Source organism: Dipodomys merriami, unplaced genomic scaffold (assembly GCF_024711535.1).
Source record: "Dipodomys merriami isolate MVZ:Mamm:240054 unplaced genomic scaffold, mDipMer1.0.p SCAF_52, whole genome shotgun sequence".
NCBI lineage: Eukaryota > Metazoa > Chordata > Mammalia > Rodentia > Heteromyidae > Dipodomys > Dipodomys merriami.
In genome coordinates this window covers 9,765,573-9,787,848 of record NW_027206091.1, presented here as the reverse complement: position 1 = coordinate 9,787,848, position 22,276 = coordinate 9,765,573, and the positions used below count along the sequence as shown (strand labels likewise).

The window sequence follows — 22,276 nt, the reverse complement described above, 5'->3', positions numbered from 1 at the left end:
TTTTGCATTTGTTTGTTTTTGTTGTTTTTTTTTTGCTAGGCACTGGTGGCTCACATCTGTAATCCTAGCTACTCAGGAGGCTGAGATCTGGGAATTACGGTTCAAAGCCAACCCAGGCAGGAAAGTCAATGAGTCTCTTAACTCCAATTAACCACCAGAAAACCAGAAGTGGCGCTGTGGCTCAAGTGGTAGGGTACTCTCCTTGAGCTGAAGAGCTCAGGGAGAGCAACCAGGCACAGTGTTCAAGCCAATGATCAACCAAAAAAAAAAAAAAAATGCTTAGGGACAGCATCCAGGCCCTGAGTTCAAGCCCCAGTACTGGCACACACAAAAAAGTATGGGTATGTTAATGTATAGATGAAAGTCATTTTTTTTTCAAAGTAGGGTCTGATCATTTACATTTAATCCAGATCATCCACTTTCTTTTCTTTTTTTTTGTGGCAGTTGTGAGGCTTGAACTCAGGGCCTGGGCACTGTGCCTGAGCTCTTTTGCTCAAGGCTAGCATTCTATCACTTTGAGCCACAGCTCCACTTGTGGTTTTTGAGTGGTTAATTGGAGATAACAGTCTCAATAGGACTTTTCTGCTGGGGCTGTGTTCAAACCGTGATCCTCAGATCTCAACCTTCTGAGTAAATAGGATTGCAGGTGTGAGCCACTAGCACCCAGTACTAGATCATCCACTTTAACCAGGCCCTGATTCTCCAAGTGCCTCTCCCCTCCCCAACCCACGCCCACTGCTCATCTATTTTTCCATCCTGCAACCAACCTTTCTGAGATAAGAACTAAGTGAGAAGCAAAGTAAACAAGTAATGAATCAGACAAGGTCTTAATTAAAAATACCTTTTTAAAAATTGCCAGAGTTTCCTAGCAGGTAGGCGGTACTTGGTATTTATGATTGCTATCAACATCAGCATCCTCAATGCCTTGTGTTCTGTGGGATTCTGATCTAGCACAAAAGATAACCTATGAGAACCAGATTTCAAGGTATGAATGTCAAGGCCATTTGAAAGGGCTTTGTGCTCTAAAAATGGGAGGACCACACTTCTTTTTTTTTTAAGCATAGGTATGAAATGATGAGGGACACTATAGGGAGATTAAACTGGCAACCCATTGTAGGAGTGAATAAAAGGGGGGGGGGATATTACAAGTATAGAGATTGCCTCTCCCTGTCCTTTCCCTCAAACAAGAGGAAGGTCTGGGGGGAGGACCACTCATCGAGTCCAGCTTCTAGCATCGCAAATGAAACAAAGACTAAACTGAGATGCTTCCCTTATGAGAGGGGTCATTTTCACTGAGTAGTGAGTAGGGTGGGGTCCTATTTATGACACAAGAGGACAAGCCCCTCCCTTCTGGAGAGAGTGTGGGACACACAGCCATCTTCCTCATCCCTCCCCACGTCAAGACAAAAGGCACAGAGCACATCCACTTGGTACAGGTGTGGGGGACCAACAGTACCAATCCACTAGGAAGACCAGAGATGCCAGGATGAAGGATTGGAATCTAAAGGGAGATGCCCTCCTGAGAGACCTGTGAGGAGGGACAGCTGGGCAGGGCTGAAGGATGAAGCCTGGGAGACCAACATCTCCTATGAGGGAAACAGCAGTGGAGCCAGGTTCTGAGTCAGTATTCGGGTCAGTGTGGGAACCTGAGCCACACTCAAGACCCATAGAACCGGAGACAGAAAAGACTCAGCCAGGATCAAAGACACAGCAGGAATCCACACAGCCAAACCTCCTTGACCAGCAGGAGCCCCTTGCCCAACGAGAAGCTGAATCCCAGCAGGAACCAAAAAACCAACAAAAATCCCCACCAGAGTGTGAATCGCAGCAAACATGTGCCACGCGTAGTACACACTTTTATCAGCAGCATGCCAACTCCCAACAGAAACCTGGGCCAGGGTCTACAGCTCCACAGGAGCCAGAATTGAGAGAGGGACTTGTAGGTCAGTCAGAACCAGCAGAACTATCTCTAGCTCAACGAGAAGTGGAATCAGCTCCCACAGCCCAAACTATACTTGAACCCCCAAAGATATGTCCTGCCCAGACTGAATCTACGTCCCAAGTTAGACCCGAACAGCCAGACCGTGTGGCCCAGACCACACCTCCTGTCCAAAGACCCAAAGGTAAGCAGGGATTTTTAACTGAGTGGGGATTTTTAACCAGACTTCATGAACTATCCATCCAGCGATCAGCCCAGGAATGGAGGTCATTTTTTGAATGGGCCACAGATTCTGACACTGATTCAGAAGTGACTTCATCTTCAAAGACAAAACCTCTAAAGAAAATCAGTGAGACAATGATCCCAGAAGTGAATCCAGCCTTAAAACAAACACCTAGTTTCGAAGCTGTGTCAGGACATGGTGGGACACCACCACAAAGGATGAAAACCAACGCCCAGAACCACAAAAACTACAGGGATCCAGGTGAGTCTGAACCCAGAGAGCTAGAGCCTCTTATTCTGACATTCGAGACAGGGGAAATCCTTAAGTACTCAGAGGTTGAGGATCCTGGTTTAAAGTGTACCCTAGGGAGGAAAATCTAAGACTTTTTTTTTTTGCTAGTCCTGGGCACTGTCCTTGAGCTTCTTTTGCTCAAGGCTAGCACTCTACCACTTGAGCCATAGTGCCACTTGTGGCTTTTTCTGTTTGTGTGGTACTGAGGAATGGAACCCAGGGCTTCATGCATGCTAGGCACTCTACCACTAAACCACATTCCCAGCTATATACCAGCCTTGATCAGAAAATGCTGAGATAGTGCCCAAGCCTTGAATACAAGCTCCAGAACTCCTCACCCCACCCCAATTCCCAAAGAGTAGGGAGATTAAAACAAAAAAAAAGATGATGAGGGGTGCGCAGACTCACGCTTGTATTCTTAGCTACTCAGGAGACTGAGATCTGAGGATCACAGTTCAAAGCCAGCCTGGGCAGGAACATCCAGGAGACTCTTATCTCCAATTAACCATCAGAAAACCAGAAGTGGTCCTGTGGCTCAAGTTGTAGAGTGCTTGCCTTGAGCTGAAGAGCTGAAGGACAGCACCCAGGCCCAGAGTTCAAGCGCCATGACATACAAAAAATAAAGAAAAACATTTGAATAAAAGATGATACCCAGTGCCCCTCCCTGGCTCATGCCTATGATCCTAGCTACACAAGAGGCTGAGATCTGAGGATTGAGGTTCAAAGCCAGTCAAGGCAGGAAAATCCGGGAGACTTATCTCCAATAAACTACTCAGAAAAAGCTAGAAGTGGTGCTTTGGCTCAAGTGGTAGAGCACTAGCCTTGAGCAAAAAAGAAGTTCAGGGACAACACCCAGGCCCTCAGTTCCAGCCCCATAATTGGCAAAACAACAACAAAAAAAAAAAAAACAAAAAAGATGACAAGGGGATTAAAAAAGTTCAAAGATAGCTTAAGCTACAAAATGAGATCAAGGCCAGCCTGGGGGCTCAAAAATAAAAGAAATACTAAGATTTTACTTTGCGCTACAGTAGCTCAAGTTATCTTTCAACAACCCCTTGAGGTAAAAACCCACATCCCCAGTGTAGAGATAAGGATGTCCAGCTATTAAATTTTTTAAAAAAATCTGATTTAAGGTGACACCATTAGAAAGTAGAAATGTAGGATTTGGACGCTGGCTTTCTCTCTACAAAGGGTTTGGGGGAAATCAGAGGTAAGAAAAAGAACTGTAGGCCCAGAACCGGGAAACCAAGCACTCCTCAGTCTTCCATGTTTATTCCTCTACGCATAAAAAACAGCTGAGCACCCGAGGTGGGGCAGATACTGGGGTAAGCATGCACAGGGCAGTGCTCAGGGTGGACCTTACCCTGTTGAGTATCGCTGCAGACCATCCGGGCATTCACCACCACCATTGCCAGGTGGCCTCCAAAATGACTCAGTTCAGCCAGGCAGGGTGGCCTTGGGGGGCTGCAATTCTCGGGAAGGAGGAGTCTGAGAGAGGGGCAAGGTCAAGGGGAGGGTGGAGGGAAAGGCGGGGAGCAGCATCTGACGAAGGGGGGGCCGGGCCTAAGGCTCTGGTTCTTCCCCGGGCTCCTCCGAAGCAGGCCGCAGTGGCCATTAGGCACCAAGGTCTGTTGCCACTTGGGCCCCGATTCTCCTTTTCTAGATTTTTCTTGGCTGTGGAGAAGGGGGAGGGGGAGTTGCAAGTGTTGACGCGTGTTGTGGTGGTTAAAGTATCCTAAAGGGGTAAAAGCTAATGCAATTCCAACCCTGAAGCTGAGGCCATAATCCAGAAGGCGGCCATTGGTGGTCTCTTCACTCCTGGAGTGGGGAAGCTTCTTGAAGGGCTGGGCGGCTCCGGTCTGAGTGAAGAATGGGTCTTAGTGGCAGCGCTGGGTGTGTAAGGCTTTTCCAGGAAGGAGGAGGAGAGCTAGGATACGGGAGAAGGTTCAAGGCCTGCTTTTTCTAGTGCCGAGGAGGAAGAACTTCCCCTAGGCCTCCATACCCCAGGCCTCGGCTGGCCGGCTCGCGCCATCCCTCGGCTGGTGAGGACACGCATGCGCTCTGGCTGGCTCTCACGGATGCCCCCCCCCCCCGCCCCTACACACAGGCAGTTGGCTTTGTGCACATGCGCGAGCCTCGAGTCGCTGGGTTTTCCCGCCTTTTCTGGAGAACGCATGCTCCCTCCGCTTCCTCGCTTGCCCCTCGGCCTGCGTGCTACCACCCTCTCCTTAACTCGTGTCTCCTTCTGGGGGCAGAGGCAGAAGAGCAAATAGGTGGACTTGGAGGCGGGGCTTCCTGCTTCAAAGCTGGCCCCGCCCTCATTTTGAGTTGCCAGAGTGCCTCCTCCCCTCCCCCCACACACACATCCTCTACCTCCCCAAACCTCCAAGTGGAGGCTCAGCGGCTCCTGCTTCCCCCACCCCCCTCCTCCCGGCAGGAGATCTGAGCAGCATTCTGGGGAGTCCTTCTGTGGGAAGGTGAGTGGTATAAGGGAGGCACCATCAGGTGAGAAAGGATTAGGGCGTCCCCATTGGGAGACATCCCCTCCCCAGGGCTCTCTCCAGTCTTCCTGTCCGCAGGATGCTTTTACCGCCGCCTCCAGGTCTGCATTCTTGTTGGCCGCTGTCCCTTTAATACGAGCCGATGGGGCGGGGCCAGGCCTTCAGCTTTAGCTATCGGGGCGGGGCTCCGCCAGACGCAAGCACGGGATTGGCTGACGCAGGGGCCCGGCGGTGGTGTGTAGAGTAAGGATTGACCCGAGGGGCGGGGCCGCGGTTGTTGGAATTGGGCCCAGCACCCGGGGATCGTGGAGAATTGATGGAGTCAGCCCGGGGATCCGGGCCCCTGGGAGTTCTGGCTTCGAAGAAGGTTAAAGACGGGTCGAAGAGCCGCAGTCGCCGGCGATGGCGAAAAAGCAAAGCCAAAGGTGAGCCGGCGGCAGCCCGGAAGGAACTTCGCACCTCCGGAGGGGTACTAGAGACTGAGTGGACGGACCCACTGCCACGAGGGGGGGGCGTGGACTGGCCCACTGTCGTCCTGCCTGGGGGACGAGCCCTTGTGAGGAAGGGGGTGATGTGAGAGCCGAGGGTGCTTAAGGATTACCGGACGCCCCCTTCCCCTCCCCAGGCCGGGTGTCCCCTCTGCGGTTCCGTTTTCGTAGAGTGACCAAGGGTAACCGCTGCCCTTTCTCTGTGTTTCCTTGCCTTAGGAAATTATCCAAGCGCCGATTTTCAGGTCTCTAGCACCCCTTGAGAAGATCATGGGGAAGGGTAATAATTTAGCATCTGTTGCTGAAAGGGGAAGTTTACGGGTGAGTCAGGGAAAGGTAAGAGGAAGGGGTGCCTTGTAGTAGGGAAATGTTTGGGGGCCAAAACAGCCTCATCACCAACTCTTCCTCCCACCACCACCCCCCCAAGTCCATCCATCCATCCAACCCTTCCTTGTCAGTCTATCTACCTCATTCCGGGCGCCCTGCCCTGGACTGGGCTGGCTTAGGCTCTTCTTAGCATCCCTAAGGAGAAAGGAGGGCCATCATCTGGGTCCCCTAGAATCTCAGAAGACTGGGGAAAGGATGACAGACCAACAGGTGTTACAAAGCTTCAGGAAGGGACAATGACCTGGCTCCCTAGCCCCAGGGACCCCAAGTTCATTCTCCTTCCCTACATCATTAGCCAAGGGTAGAAGGACAGCTTGCCCCAGAGCCTAAGCACAGGCTGTGACAAGCTGAGATTCGCCTGAGAGCTCTGCCTGTCACACGAGCTTCCCTGCAGGACAGACCCAGATTCAAGACCCATTTCCTCAGGCTGTGAGCTAGGAAGCCCTGGGCTGCTATCTAAAACACACATGGTTGGCTGTTGTAACGTTCAAATGCATGAATAGGGTTTAGCGCCCCCCCCCCACAAGCCCTCAGGAGGAGTGGATGTGATTGTTACTGCTGGTTCCCCATTAAAAAAGTGAACTCCCCAAGAAAGGGGCTGTTTCTGCTTTGTTTACCCTAAGATTGCCTGGAATTCCAGGCACAGAAGCACTCAGAATGTTTCTTGGATTAATAAGTGAAGGAATGTGTGAACTGTGACATAGGAATATTAATAATCAGGCATCCGAAAGGTTGTTGGGAGGTGTCAGAAGGAATCTGCTTGGGTAGGACTCCCTGCTCAATGCTCAGCCAGTCCTACTCACAGATTTATGCACCTACCTATTCAGCAGAGGCTTATTCTCACCAACTCTGTTATCTGCCTGTCATTTCCTGGGGCCCTCTCTGGTGCCAGGACTCCAGCCTGGTGAATCAGACCTGATCGTTGCCCCAAGGGCGCCCGTGTGTGCCAAAGAAGAACTTGATCCTGCCCGTAACTGGACGAGGCTAGTGTCATTATGGTCACCCCATTTCCCAGATAACAAAACTGAGACACATGAGCCTCCTTCAGGCAAGGAGGAATCATGAGTTGGCAGTCTCAGTTGGGTGTCTCAATCTTGATTTGTGAACTTAGAAGTTTCTAATCACTCAGATTCATCCAGCTGATATTCACTGGATACCTAATACTGCCAGGCCCTGGGCTCCCAGGACAGACTTGGTGGAGCCAAGAACATAGATATCAAGCATGTAAAACGATTGCCTTATTTGTTGGTAAATAGAACCCAAGGAAAATCCTGAGGAAATGAAAGAGGAGATGATGACACTGGACTCAGGCAGGGGCAGGTGTTAGACACTGAGCAAGGGGGTCAGAGAGAGAGAATGAGGTGTGGGGAAGCAGTCCTAAATGGTGCACAGGAAACTCAGAGCAGGAGGGAGGAGGGTCACAGGAAGCTGAGGTGGGCAGGGTAAGAGAAGAGAGGGGAGCCTGGTTTGGGTTTGCCATGTCCAGGATTTAGAGCTTGATCCTGGGAGTAAGGGAGGGGAAGTAGATCTGTTTTCAAATGTCCCTCTGGCTGCTATGCAGAGGGAAGTCAAAGGCACATCCAGGGCTTTGCAGTTGTCTGCATAAGGATGCTACAGTATAGTCTGGGAGGGCGGGGGGTAGGAGGGCAGGCCAGGTGGGAGAGGGGCCCTAGTGTTACTATAGGAGGCAGAATGGCTACTGATTGATGGACTGGATGGGGGGGAGGATGGGGAAGGTGGCCAGCCAAGATGATTCCCTTAGTTTCAGCTAGAGCAGTGAGGTAATATACACCACACACACACACACACACATACATTCTCTCTCTTCTCTCTCTCTCTCATCATTTCATAAGGTAAAAAATACACAGAGATCATGACACTTGCATACAAAACACATACCTTCAGACCTATCAAGCCTTAGGAAAGAATACCTGCCCTGCTCTATCGCTGGCGTCCAGGCCCTTTAGGCCAAAAAGCTTGATTGAGCCCAGTCATCTGGACACCGTCCTTCCAGGCCCTCTCAGCTTTACCTTTGCCCCATTCATGCCATGTTCATCCATAGTCCCAGTAGGCCTGCCTTTGCCCCAATACCCTCTGCCTAGTGTTCTTAGTAAGTTTCTGGCAACTTTGGCATTCATTCTTTCTGGTTCCAGGCAGTCCAACCTCAGGGAGCCTCCAGAAGCAGAGCAGAGGGCAGAGTCAGGCAGCCACCAGGGCCGGGGGGGTCCTGCCTTTCCCCATCAATCACTGGTTCTGTGGGAGGCCTCCTCCTCATCTTTAATAAAGACCCCTTCCTTGGTTTCCCCATAAGTGGGGTCAGAGTGGCCGCAGGTGAGCTGTGATGGATGAGAATGGCCAGGGTGGGAAATGCATGAGACTGGGTTTAGAAAATGAGAAGTTAAGGTGTCAGCTAGCATTGTGCATCAGGTACTGTTTCAGAGTTAAAATTAGGGCTGGGAAATGTGGCTCAGTGGTAGAGTGCTTGCCTAGCATGCACAAAGCCCTGGGTTTGATTCCTTAAACATAAACAGATAAAAGCCAGAAGTAGTGCTATGGCTCAAGTAGTAGAGTGCTAGCCTTGAGCAAATGAAGCTCAGGAACAGTGCCCAGGCTCTGAGTTCAAGCCTCAGAATTGGCCTATATATATATATATATATATATATATATATATATTAGGCTGGGCACCAGTGGCTCATGCCTGTAATCCTAGCTACTCATGAGGCTGAGATCTGAGGATCATGGTTCAAAGCTAGCCTGGGCAGGAAAGTCTGTGAGACTTCCCATCTCCAATGAACTACCAGAAAACCGAAAGTGGTGCTGTGGCTCAAAGTAGTAGAGCACTAGCCTTAAGCTGAAGAGCTCAGACCAGCATCCAGGCCCAGAGTTCAATCCCTACAACCACCAAAAAAAAAGAAAAAAAAATTAAAATTAAACAGGTGGCCCATCCCTCTGAAGGCCTAGAATCTAATCTAATGTTAAATCGTGACTCGGAGAAAAATGACACAACCCAGCAAGTACAGGTATGACTCTCACCTGTAATCAGCCGTACTCTGAAGGCTGAAATCTGAGGATAGGCACACGTGTGCACACGCGCCTGCACACACAGACACAGACAGACACACACACACACACACAGAGGCAAGCCCCAAGGAAGCAAGCCATGAGCACAAATGCCTCCTTCCCATAGCATGCATATGACCCTGAGTTCTATCCCCAGGATCACAAAAAAAGAGAGAGAGAGAAGGGAAAGAAGGAGAGGGGAAAGAAGGAAGGGAAGGGGAAGGGAGAAGAGAAAAGGAGGTGTGAAGGGAAGGGAGAGACCAGGCCACCCAGGAGGTGCTGCTCACAAAGCACACCGCCAGCCAGAGTAGGCAGAATGGCCAAGTTTCCAGGTGAGGAAACCTCGCTCCTCCAAGGTCACCTAATGAGTCAGCTGGTCCTGTCCCAGCAGTCAAGCTTAATCCCCTCCTGCCCTTGTAGTCTATCTGTGTGTTTGCTGGCTCTGGGGAGGGAGGCGTTCCTATTCCAAGCAACCATCCATCTTTGGCTTTCACTGCCTCTTTATACCCTCCTTCCTCCTCCAGCCATTTGCTGTGTTAGGCCCTATGATTGGACTCAGGGCTGCCATACTTGTCCTCCTTCACCATGCTGAGCATCTGTGGCAGACATGGAGGAGTAGCATACAGCCAGGCAAATGGTGCGTGCAGACTTCAGGACCTCATTCCTGCAGCTTCATTGCAATCACCACACTATACTTATACTTTTCTTTCCTTTTTTTTTTTTTTGGGGGGGGGTGTCAGTCATGGGTCTTGAACTCAGGCCCTGGGCACTTGTCCCTGAGCTTCTGTGCTCAAACCTAGCCATCTGCTACTTTGAGCCACAGCTCCACTTCTGGTTTTCTGGTGGTTCATTGGAGATAAGAGTCTCATAGACTTGGCTAGGCGGGCTGGCTTTGAACCATGATCCTCAGATCCCAACCCTCCTGAGTAGCGAGGATGACAGGCATGAGCCACCAGCGCCCACCTCCTGGACCTCAATTTGTATTTGTAATTTTGTCATCTTCCTAAAGATCCATACCCTCTGCCTTATAAGCTTGATGAAAGTACAAAGTACCCAGTTGAGGTGCACCTGTAGCCAGGGCCCCAAGTTGAGTGTGGCTGTATGTCCTTAATCAGCTTTTGTCCTCCCACAAGGGAGAAGCGGGGCGGGCCCATCTCCTCCTGACAGCTGAGGGATCCCCGTGCCAAGGCCAGCCTAAGGGTAGGAGCTGAGATCACTGGAGCTTTGGTGCCTGAGTCCACTCTGGGGACATGGAAGGCAGCCTGGCTGGGTGAGAGGGGACAGTGTATTAAGGACGAAAGGCTGTGGGACCTCTAGTCCTGAGGAAGGAAGAGGCAGGGCCTGGGTTCTTGCGTTCTAAGACAGGGACCAGCTAATGACAGTTTAGCTGAGGCTGAGATCAAGTAGGGGGGAAAGGGGCGGGGCGCTGGGCTCTGGGCTCTGTGTAGAACACGTGGCTCCCACTGTCCTTTCTGGATGGGAGGTGGAGCCGCTGGCCACACCCTGGGCATTCAGGCCCCTCCTGCAGTTTATCGCCCCAGGCTGCTACTGGCACAAGCCATAGACTAGCAGTTCCAGCCCCAGGGAGCTCCAGCTCCGAAGAGACCCGGGTGGGGTGAGTGCTGGATCAGCTGAGAGACAGAAATGGCCATTCCTGGGCTGCAGAGCCTGGCAGGGAGAGGAGATGGTCTTTCCCAGGGACCAGGCAGCTCTCAGCCTGGGAGCCAGGCAGCTGGCACTGGGCTTTGGGAAGGAAGAGTGGGCAGAGTATAAGGCCAGACCTAGAGGCCCTGGCCTCCAGAGTTCAGGGAGGGAGAAACAGTCCCGGCATAAGTAGCAGAATTGAGACTACTGCTGTCCAAGCAACTTGTAGCTCCTTGACTTCCCCTCCTGTGAAAAGGACAATGGGAATGGGCTGGAAGACTGAACTCCTTCAAATATCATTGAAGGGGAGGGAGGGCCTGTGGACTGACACCTGGAGTCCAAGAAAGGACACATAGGATGAGCCCGGATTCCCAGGTCTTGAGAAGAAACTGGCTGGTTGTCCCTTCTCAGAGCCAAATAAGAAGTCCTGAGCCACCACCCCCACCACACCCCGAGATTAAACATGAGACAGGTATCCCAGGAGGCAGGCATTTGAACTCTTCACTCCTTAGAAGCAGGGCGTGGGAAAAGATGCAAGAGCTAGGGCACTGGCTCCTAAATGTCTGTTCCAAGAAAGAGGGAAGACCAAGACAAGCAGGCTGGAATCCCAGAGAACATAGGATTCCATGAGTCTAAAAAAGAGAGGACTAGACCAGGGCTCCTGAGTATGAGGACGGAGGGGACAGGGTTGGAGCTCTGGGCTCCTGAGAAGGGGGAAAGGCCCTGGGCACTGGGAAAATTTGTTCCTGAGGAACTAAAAGATTGAAGTCCCAGACTCCTGAGTCCTAGAGACAAGAGGCTGGGATGCAACTCCAGCACCAAACAGAGGGCCTTGGGACTCCTGGATCTTTGAAACCTGAGCCCTGAGGGAGTTGGGGTGGGCCTGGATTGCTGGGCCCAGCTGAGCCAGGGGGGCACAAGGGGACCCTGCCTCACTGGCCTCCCCCGCCCTGCCCACAGCCTCACGGTTCTCGCACAGCATGGACCTGCACAGCATCACACAGTCGCTGGTGACTCTGGCTGAAGACAACATGGCCTTCTTCTCAAGCCAGGGCCCCGGGGAGACGGCCCGGCGACTGTCCAGTGTGTTTGCAGGGGTGCGGGAACAAGCGCTGGGGCTGGAGCCGGCCTTAGGCCGCCTGCTGAGCGTGGCACACCTCTTTGACCTGGACGCTGAGACGCCTGCCAATGGGTACCGCAGCCTGGTGCACACCGCCCGCTGCTGTCTGGCGCACCTGCTACACAAGTGCCGTTACGTGGCTTCTAACCGGCGCAGCATCTTCTTCCGTACCAGCCACAATCTGGCTGAACTGGAGGCCTACCTGGCGGCCCTCACCCAGCTCCGGGCCCTGGCCTACTACGGGCAGCGCCTGCTAGCCATCAACCGCCCAGGGGGGCTCTTCTTCGAGGGCGACGAGAAGATCACCGCTGAGTTCCTGCGAGAGTATGTCACACTGCACAAAGGCTGCTTCTACGGCCGCTGCCTGGGCTTCCAGGTAAGGCCCCTGCCCCTTGGCCCTGCCGACCCCTACGGAGACACCGGTGATCCCTACCTTGGCCCTGTGCTATGGTAGAATAAACACGAGGGTGAGTGTTATAGGATTCAAAAAATGGCAGGTTACAGAAAGAAGTGGGTGGGAGCTCAGAGCTGGACTAAGGGTTCTCAAAGTCCTGGACCAGATCTGCTGTGTGGTAAGAAATCTATTCAACAGAATTCCCTCTTTGTCTGGGAATCAGGCTATTCATTCGTGTGTGTGTGTGTGTGTGTGTGTGTGTGTGTGTGTGTGTGTGTGTGTGTGTGTGTGTGTGTGTGTGTGTGTGTGTGTGTGTGTGTGTGTGTGTGTGTGTGTGTGTGTGTGTGTGTGTGTGTGTGTGTGTGTGTGTGTGTGTGTGTGTGTGTGTGTCCTGGGGCTTAAACTCTGCCCCTGAGCTTTTGTGTTCAAGGCTAGTGCTCTACCACTTGAGCCACAGCTCCACTTCTGGCTTTTGGCTGGTTGGAGATAAGAATCTCACAGACTTTTTCCTGCCTTTGAACTTTGATCTTCCAGTGCCTTTTTTTTTTTTTTTTGGTCATGGGGCTTGAACTCTGGGCCTGGGCGCTGTCCCTCAGCTCTTCAGCTCATGGCGAGCACTCTACCACTTGAGCTACAACGCCACTTCCGGTTTTCTAGTGGTTTATTGGAGATAGGAGTCTCATGGTCTTTCCTGCCCGGGCTGGCTTTGAACTGTGATCCTCAGATCTCAGCCTCCTGAGTAGCTAGGATTACAGGTGTGAGCCACCAGCGCCCGGCTGTTCATTTACTCTTTATCTCTCCTATTTGGCCCCTGAAATTGTCTGATCTCACTGGCTGGGTGGTCAGTATTGCTCTCCAAGGCATGTTCTACATGAGGACACCCCTTGCCATCTCCCACACCTGGAATTCTGCAGTGGGGGAGGGGGCCTGCCACAGCTGGCAGGCTGAGACCTGCGCTTTTAGAAGTTGCTGTGGAATCACAGGATTTCCAGGCAGCCCTCCGGGCCAGGCCAGTGAACCCATTAGAATTAATGACAAAGGGAAAGCTGGCTGTGCTTTCTCTCCTCCCTGACCCTAGCCATGGGCCTTCTCATAGTCTTTGTCCATCCCCAACACAGAGAAAGACTCATTCATGCTGGGTGCTAGTGGCTCACACCTGTCATTGTAGCTGCTCAGGAGGCTGAGATTTGAGGATCACGGTTCAAAGCCAGCCTGGGCAGAAATGTCCCCATGAAACTCTCATCTCCAGTTTACACTCAAAAACCAGAAGGGTGCTGTGACTCAAAGTGGTAGAGCACTAGCCTTAAGTGAAAGAGCTCAGGGACAGCACCCAGGCCCCAAGTTCAAGTCCCACAACCGACCAAAAAAAAAAGACCTACTTATGTGAAAAGTGATATGGCAACTCAGAATTGGAAGAGCACCAGGTTCAACGTAGAGATCCAAGTTGCTCCTGTGGGGTGTCCCTGGCTAGCCTCACAGTCCCCACCAGCTGCATCGGGAAACCCCAGCAGGAATATCTGGAGCTGTGTGACCATACAGTCCTTCCCCATCCTCTCTGAGCCTCCTTCCCCCTCAGTGAGAGGTAAACTGCACCCCTCACTCTACTTATCCAGACTTCCCTACAGGCCACCTCCCCCCCCCCCCCCCTCAGCGGCCTAGTTCCAGAGTGGAGGGAGGGCCCTGAGAGCCTCTCCTCCTCCAGCCCAGCTCACAAGCACTGATCAGCCTAGCAGAGCCTGCTGACACCTCTCCAGATCCTGGTAGTACATTAGAGTCACAAGAAAGAACAAAGCTTCCCCAACCAGTACCCCTGTGCCCTCTGGCCTGCTGGGCCCTGAGCCAGGAACACAGAACGGGGCCAGGTGCCAGCTGCTCTCGGTGGCACGGCTTCACTATAATGGAGGCCTGCCTCCCCCCTCTAAAACGCCATCCCCAAGAGGCTGGGGTTTCTGCTCAGCCCCTGCTCTAGCCCAAAGGATACCATGCTGTAGACCCTTGGTTAGGGTTGGCTGGTGAACCCGACCCGCCCTTTACCTCCTCCACGTCCTCAGGCATAGTTTTCTCTGATGCTATCTCCTCATTGTTTTCCTAACTGCTTGGCCCTGTTCTGTTACCTGACTGGTGTCAGCCCCATCTCCAGGCCTCCAGCAGTCTCTCCCCACAGCTGTTTCTGCCCCAGGGATCTTAGTGTGCCCATCTGGCTATCTCTGATCAGGTCTCTATTTCTGGGTTCCTACTGCCCTCCCCTTTCCCCCTTCCAACCTGTCCTCTCTCTGACTTTTAGGAAATCCCCGCATGTTTTTACTCACAGCTCACAGCCCTCCAGTGGCTTTGCCCACGCAGGATTCCTCAGCCACAGGTCCTACATGAGACCCCATTTGCTTCCCTGCCCTCCCTCACCCTTCTCCCTGGCTCACTCTGTTCCAGTCACATGGCACCCCAGCTTTCCATGCCTGGCACTGCATGATGATGATGATGATTGCCAGTCCTGGGGCTTGAACTCAAGGCCTGAGCACTGTCCCTGAGCTTCTTTTGCTCAAGGCTGGCCCTCTATCACTTGAGCCACAGTGCCACTTCTGGCTTTTTCTGTTTATGTGGTGCTGAGGAATTGAACCCAGGGCTTCATGCATGCTAGACAAACACTCTACCACTGAGCCACATTCCCAGCCCCTGTATGATATTAGTTTACAAACGTACTGTTTGTTTTTTTGTTTGGTGCTGGTTCTGGGGCTTGAACGCAGGGCTTGGATGCTTCTGTCCCTGAGCTTTTTTTGCTCAGGGATAGTGCTCCACTACTTGAGTCACAGCTTCACTTCGTGTGTGTGTGTGTGTGTGTGTGTGTGTGTGTGTGTGTGTGTGTGTGTAATTGGAGATAAGAGTCCTGCAGACTTTCCTGAGTCACAGCTTCACTTCTAGTGTGTGTATGTGTTTGTGTGTGTGTGTGTGTGTGTGTGTGTGTGTGTGTGTGTGTGTGTGTGTGTTTAATTGGAGATAAGAGTCTTGGAGATAAGAGTCTTGCAGACTTTCCTGCCCTGGCTAGCTTCAAACCCACAAGCCTCAGCCCCCTGAGTGGCTAGGATTCAGGCATGAGCCACTGGGCATTTTTTTTTTTTTTTTAGTCGGTCATGGGGCTTGAACTCTTGGCCTGGGCGCTGTCCCTGAGCCCTTCAGCTCAAGGGTGCACTCTACCACTTGAGCCACAGTGGCACTTCCCATTTTCTAAGTGGTTTATAGGAGAGTAGAGTCACAGCCTTTCCTGTCAGGCTGGCTTTGAACTGAGATCCTCAGATCTCAGCCTCCTGAGTAGTAGGATTACAGGTGTGAGCCACCAGCGCCCAGCTCATTGGGCATCTTTATTTGCTTAGCATCTCCCTTCCCTCGGAGATCACCAGGTCTGTGAAGGTGCCCAGCACCATGCCCAGCACACAGTAGGAACTTCCATACAGGGTCCTGCCATCTCTGCCCTTTGCAGCTCACCCATCTCTCCACAGTTCACGCCCGCCATCCGGCCGTTCCTGCAGACCATCTCCATTGGGCTGGTATCCTTTGGGGAGCACTACAAACGCAATGAGACAGGCCTCAGTGAGTGCTAGCCGGGCTCTGCCTACCACCTCCCCTCCTGTCCCTCCTCCCCAGCCTGACCTGCCGAGAGCAGGACTCCCTGACATCCTTCCTGACCCCCCCCCCAGGTGTGACCGCCAGCTCCCTGTTCACCAGCGGCCGCTTTGCCATCGACCCAGAGCTGCGCGGGGCCGAGTTTGAGCGGATCATACAGAACCTAGATGTGCACTTCTGGAAAGCCTTCTGGAATATCACAGAGATCGAAGTGCTGTCGGTGAGCATGGGACCCTGACCTGTTATCGATGGGGACCGCCCCCCGCACCCAATGCCCCAGAGACCCATCTGAAACCACCGTGGTGACTGCAGAACCCCCGGGGAGGGGCATGTGAGGGGAAAGATGGAGGAAGGTGATGTGCAGGGCATCCCTCCACAGGCTGTCCCTGCCCAACACCCCTCTGTACCCCCCTCCCACCCCCAGTCTCTGGCCAACATGGCATCAGCCACAGTGAGGATAAGCCGCCTGCTCAGCCTGCCGCCCGAGGCCTTTGAGATGCCACTGACCTCTGACCCCAAGCTCACTGTCACCATCTCACCTCCCTTGGCCCACACGGGCCCCGGGCCTGTGTTGATCAGGCTCATCTCCTATGACCTGCGGGAAGGACAGGTATGGATGGCCCTGGCCACGGCCCAGCATGCCCTTCTTCCCATTCCCCCATCTTGGAGGCTCCGGGCCCAGGTAGGCCCAGCCCAGCCTCACCCCACCGCCCTCCTCACTCCCAGGACAGCGAAGAACTCAACAGCCTGGTGAAGTCCGAAGGGCCTCGGGGCCTGGAGCTGCGGCCACGGCCCCAGCAGGCCCCCCGATCGCGCTCCCTGGTAATACACATCCACGGCGGGGGCTTCGTGGCCCAGACCTCCAGATCCCACGAGCCCTACCTCAAGGGCTGGGCCCAGGAGCTGGGGGCCCCCATCGTCTCCATCGATTACTCCTTGGCCCCTGAGGCCCCCTTCCCCCGGGCGCTAGAAGAATGCTTCTTTGCCTACTGCTGGGCCGTCAAGCACTGTGCCCTGCTCGGTGAGCCCTGCCCCCTTCCCTCCCCACCTCCAGACTCCTGACACCCCCCCCTTTCCCTCCCCACCATCAAATTCCTCCTCCCATCTCTTTCCCCTGGCTTTAGCCCCTCAGCCTGTCCTGTGGGACAGGCTCCTTTTTCTAATTTTCATTTTCCTGAGATACTAGATATTGGGGGCAGGGTGGGGGTTGAACCCAGGGTCTCATGCTTGCTAGGTAAGTCTGTGCCCCCTTTGAACCACACCCTCAAGCCTTTTTGTGTATTGTTTTGTTTTGTCGGTTGTGGGGCTTGAACTCTGGGCTTGGGCGTTGTCCCTAGGCTCTTCAGCTCAAGGCGAATGAATGCTCTACCACTTGAGCCACAGCACCACTTCCAGCTTTCTAGTGGTTTATTGGATATAAGAGTCTCACTTTCCTGCCCAGGCTGGCTTTGAACTGTGATCCTCAGATCTCAGCCTCTTGAGTAGCTAGTATTACAGGTGTGAGCCACCAACACCTGGCTTTTTTGTGTATTTTTTTGTTTAGGTTTTCTTCTCTCTCTCTCTTCTCTCTCTCTCTCTCTCTCTCTCTCTCTCTCTCTCTCTCTCTCTCTCTCTCTCTCTCTCTCTCTCTCTCTCTCTCTGTCTCTGCCCCTCTCTCTCACTCTCTCTTTTGGTCAGTCTTAGGGCTTGAACTCAGGGCCTGAGCACTGTCCCTGAGCTTTTGTGCTCAAGGCTAGTGCTCTACCACTTGGTGCCACAGCTCCACTTCTGGTCTTTTGGTGGTTCATTAGGGATAAGAGTCTCACTAACTTCTCTGCCCCAGCATGATCCGCAGATCTCAGCCTCCTAAGTAGCTGGGATTACAGGTGTGAGCTACTGACACCCAAGCCATAAAGTATCTTTTTTTTGGGGGGGGGGGGGCTGGTCCTGGAGCTTGAACTTGGCCTGGGTGCTGTCCCTGAGCTGCTTTTTGCTAAAGGCTAGCACTACCACTTGAGCCACAGCACCACTTCCAGCACTGCCTGTGATTACTGGAAATGAGTCTCACAGACTTTTCTGCCCAGGCTGGCTTTGAACTGCGATCCTCAGATCTCAGCCTGCTGAGGAACTAGGATGATAGATGTGAACTACCAGCACCTGGCAAAATACCTACTTTCAAAAGATCAAATAGCAACTTGCTAGATCTTGGGGGGACCCCTCACTCCCCCTGAGAGCCCAACTTTCCTAGCTCAGAGTACAAGCCCCTTCCTGCCCGCTTGCCCTCTCTCCCTAGCAGGCTGTAACCAAGTCTCTTTCTCCTCAAACTAGGTTCCACGGGGGAAAGGATATGCCTGGCAGGGGACAGCGCAGGTGGGAACCTCTGCTTTACTGTGTCCCTTCGGGCAGCTGCCTATGGGGTACGGGTGCCAGATGGCATCATGGCTGCCTACCCCGTCACCACGCTGCAGTCCGCCGCCTCTCCCTCTCGCCTCCTGAGCCTCATGGACCCCCTCCTGCCCCTCAGTGTGCTTTCCAAATGCGTCAGCGCCTATTCGGGTGAGACTGAGACCCACGTGGGCAGAACAGGGCAGCGCAGGTGCTGGGAACACCAAGCTGTAGCCACGAGGGCAATCCGAGGCTCCTCATTTATTTGTTTGTTTGTTTATGTCAGCCATGGGTCTTGAACTCCAGGCCTATGCGCTGCCCCTGAGCTTTTTTGCTCAAGGCGAGCATTCTACCGCTGAGCCACAGCACCAGTTCCAGTTTTCTGGTGTTTAATTAGAGATAAGAGTCTCATGGACTTTCCTGCCCAGGCTGGCTTTGAACCATGATCCTTAGATCTCAGCCTCCTGAGTAGCTAGGATGACAGATAGGCACCTCCCAGCACCCAGCTCCTCAGTTCCTTAGAAGGGATCTCAGTGGTACACTGCTTGCATTGAACGCATGAAGCCCTGGGTTCGATTCCTCATAAACAGAAAAAGCCGGAAGTGGCGCTGTGACTCAAGTGGTAGAGCACCTACCTTGAGCTAAAGAGCTGAGGGACAGCGCCCAGGCCGAGTTTAAACCCCACGACCAACCAAAAAGGAAGAGAGGGCTCAGACATTTCGGGGTCCCTTGGGGTGCAGACAGCTGAAGTTCTGGGTGTTAGGGATGGTGACCAGAGGAGACCAACTCCGCAGGTGCAGAGACAGAGGACCAGTCTGACTCAGACCAGAAAGCCCTGGGCATGATGGGGCTGGTGCGGCGGGACACGTCCCTGCTCCTCAGAGACCTCCGCCTCGGTGCCTCCTCATGGCTCAACTCCTTCCTGGAGCTGAGCGGACGCAAGTCCCAGAAGTCTTCCATAGCCCCAGTAGGTGAGTAACAGGCCTGGCCAGTCCCAGGCCACCCCAGTCAGGCTGGCCCAGGTAAAGGACCTGGAAGCGGGGAGGAGAGGCTGAGCTCCTGGACACACAGACCATCTGGAGTCAACCCCATAGTCATCCACTGTCACAGGAACTGCTTTCCAAATGGCCTTTCCCGGAGAGGTCCACGCCCTGGGAGGTGACTCAGAAGTGCCAGATCTCCTGATGGTCCAGCCCAGAAACTCCACCTAAGACTCCTGTGCCCTCGGTTCAGGATCCAGACCAGACACAAACTTCGTGTGTGTCGGTTGTGGGGCTTTAAGTCTGAGTTTGGGCGCTGTCCCTGAGATCTCAGCTCAAGGCTACCACTTCGAGCCACAGCGCCACTGCTGGCTAATTGGAGAGTCTCATGGACTTTCCTGCCTAGACTGGCTTTGAATCGTGATCCTCAGATCTCAGCCTCCTAACTAGCTAGGATTACAGGCTTGAACTACTGGTGCCCAGCTTTTTTTTTTTTTCTATTGCCCATCCTGGGGCTTGAACTCAGGGTCTGGGCACTGTCCCTAAGCTTACTCAAGGCCAACTCTATCACTTTGAGCCACAGTACCATTTGCAGCTTTCTTCATAGTTAATTGGTGGTAAGAGAGTCTCATATGCTTGCCTGTGGTCCTCAGATCACAGCCTCCTGAGTACTAGGATTCCAGGTGCCCCTACAGACTTTTGTTTGCTCTCCAGCTCTGTTACTCTAGTCCCTTCAATACATTCACAGCAAACACTGATTGGGCCTCCTGCTGGGGGTCCCCAGGCAGCTGAAATTGGGAGGACACATGTCAGGCAGTGACCTCCATAGATCTATCTCCACCTCCTAGACTTCTTACCTGGCTCACACAGGCCAAGGACTGCTTCCATCCCCTTTGTCCTGAGGCTCCCAGTGTATGCACTTTCCAGCATACACACACACACACACACACACACACCTGTGCCAGGCCATCGCCCAACTGCAACTGACTGGCACACTTCCACAGCTAAAGGCTAACAAACAGCCAGGCTTGTAACAACCCCCTGTAGTCCCGGATTCTGCCCCTCCCACAGAGTCTATGCGCAGGAGTGTGTCTGAAGCTGCCCTGGCCCAGCCCGAGTGCCCGCTGACCCTGAAGGAACTGAGCCTGAAGGGCAGCTCCGAGGCGACGGATACCCCAGAGATGTCCCTGTCTGTGGAGACACTCGGTCCCAACACACCCTCGGACGTCAACTTCTTCCTGCGACCCGAGCACCCACGGGAAGAAGATGAGGTCAAGGAGGAGCTGAACCCCAAGGACAGAAGCCAGGGAGTGAGCAACGCCTTCCCTGAGGGCTTCCACCCCAGGCGCTCCAGCCAAGGAGCCATCCGCATGCCCCTCTACTCCGCGCCCATCGTCAAAAACCCCTTCATGTCGCCTTTGCTGGCACCGGACAGCATGCTGAAGACCCTGCCACCCGTGCACATGGTGGTGAGCCTGGGGCAGGGCGGGAGCCACTGCGGGAGGGGGCGGAGCCAGGCCTGGAGGCACAGGTGTGCCATCAAGACACAGAACCTGAGGGACCAGGAGGATGACACAGGGGATCCAGGCTGCCCATCATAGTCATGTGCCCAAGGGCCTTAGAAGGTTGTTGGGTCCCAGTGGTGGTGTGGCTTATGCTAAAAAGCCAAATGAGAGCAATGAAGCCCTGAGTTCAAGTCCTGCTACCAGTACTAACAAGAGAAAGAAGTGGGCTGGGATGTAGCTCAGTGGCAAAGCGCAATGTCCTGGGTTGGGTCCCCAGTACCAAAAAAGAAAAGACCCCCCCCAAAAAAAATACAGTTATAAAGAAAGAAAGAAAGTAGCCTGGTGCTGCTGGTGGGCCACACCTATAATCCTCACTACTCTGGAGACGGAGATCTGAGGATCGCAATTTGAAGCCAGCCCACGAAGGAAAGCCTGTGAGTCTCTCTCTTTTTTTTTTTCTTTTGTCCATCATGGGGCCTGAATTCTGGGCCTGGGTGCTGTACCTCAGCTCTTCTCTCAAGGCCTAGTGTTCTACCACTTGAGCCACAGCGCCACTTCTGGCTTTTTCTGTGTATGTGGTACTTTTGAGGAATGGAACCCAGGGCCTCATGCAGTTGAGGCAAGCACTCGACCACTGAGCCACCTTCCCAGCCCCAAGCCTGTGAGTCTCTTATTTCCCATGAACCACCAAAAAAGCTAGAAGCAGAGCTGCGACTCAAGTATTAGAGCATCAGCCTTGAGCACAAGAGCTCAGAGACAGCGTCCAGGCCCTGAGTTCAAGCCTCAGGAATGGGCAAACACACACACACACACATACACACGGAACTGAGCATTGGTAGCTCCTAGCTACTCAGGAGGCTGAGATCCTAAGGATCACAGTTCAAAGCCAGCCTGGGCTGTCATGGCCTTGAGACTCTTAACCTCCAATGCACCACTAGAAAACTAGAAGAGACACTGTGGCTCCCATGGTGGAGCAAAACAGTTCAGGGACAGCGCCCAGGCCCTGAGTTCAAGCCCCAGGACCGACAGAATAAAAAAAAAGGGGGGGGGGGAGGAGTGAAAGCTTGGGTCCAAGGCGGGAAGGGAGGGGACAGGACCCGGGTCGGGTCGGGGCTCCAGCTGACTCACTCCCCCCCCCTCCCGTCCCCCCCCAGGCCTGCGCCCTGGACCCCATGCTGGACGACTCGGTGATGTTCGCGCGGCGGCTGCGCGGCCTGGGGCAGCCGGTGACGCTGCGCGTGGTGGAGGGGCTGCCGCACGGCTTCCTGAGCCTGGCGGCGCTGTGCCGGGAGACGCGCCAGGCCACCGAGCTGTGCGTGGAGCGCATCCGCCTGGTGCTCAGCCCGCCGCCCGCCGCGCCGCCGCCCTGAGCCGGGCCGGAGGGGGACCGGGGGACCGGGAGGGGAGGGAGGGAGGGGGCCGCACTAAAGTCCTCTGGCTCCCACCCGCGCCCGCCTCCGTGGTGAATGCGCCCCGGGGCCCCTCGGATGGGGAGCGGGGCGGGCTGTGCCTTAAAGGGGGGGTGGGGGGACGGGGGAGGGTGGACGGGGCGGGGGAAGCCCTGACCCCGGCCCGGGGCGGGAGCACCCGCAAGCGCCGCTAATCCCCCGCCGCAGGTCACCTTTTGTAAATAAAACTATTTAATTCGTACGGCCTCTCTGCGTGTGGGGGTGTGTCCAGCAGGGGGCAGCACCACACTCAATAAACGGGGAAGGGGGGAGGTGTGGGGGGGGGACCCCAGGCCCATTTACTCCCAGACACACAC

At 53.9% G+C, this 22,276-nt stretch overlaps 1 protein-coding gene across 11 annotated transcripts; it reads left to right on the top strand.

The window, feature by feature from the left end:
• The first annotated feature begins 1,237 nt into the window (after positions 1–1,237).
• On the top strand, positions 1,238–21,908 carry LOC138811243 (hormone-sensitive lipase). Of its 11 annotated transcripts, none has more exons than XM_069998967.1 (11): positions 5,293–5,379; positions 5,662–5,763; positions 11,494–12,029; positions 15,539–15,629; positions 15,737–15,882; positions 16,087–16,272; positions 16,389–16,683; positions 17,970–18,197; positions 18,821–18,997; positions 20,054–20,475; positions 21,666–21,908. In XM_069998967.1, exons 3-11 carry the CDS (start codon positions 11,514–11,516, stop codon positions 21,879–21,881), a joined length of 2,277 nt encoding a protein of 758 aa, XP_069855068.1. In that variant the 5' UTR covers positions 5,293–5,379; positions 5,662–5,763; positions 11,494–11,513; the 3' UTR covers positions 21,882–21,908. The 11 variants fall into 11 exon arrangements, with proteins under 11 accessions (XP_069855061.1, XP_069855060.1, XP_069855058.1 ...); XM_069998965.1 differs by having other exon boundaries at positions 5,299–5,379; positions 5,662–5,722; XM_069998960.1 differs by lacking the exons at positions 5,293–5,379; positions 5,662–5,763 and adding an exon at positions 1,238–2,123.
• The last annotated feature ends 368 nt before the right edge of the window (positions 21,909–22,276 follow it).

Coding starts and splice junctions, on each gene's coding strand:
- LOC138811243 (XM_069998957.1), top strand. CDS start 1,562: ATGAAGCCTGGGAGACCAACATCTCCTATGAGGGAAACAGCAGTGGAG. Junction 2,424..11,493: donor CAAAAACTACAGGGATCCAG/GTGAGTCTGAAC, acceptor CCCTGCCCACAG/CCTCACGGTTCTCGCACAGC. Junction 16,684..17,969: donor CAAGCACTGTGCCCTGCTCG/GTGAGCCCTGCC, acceptor TCCTCAAACTAG/GTTCCACGGGGGAAAGGATA.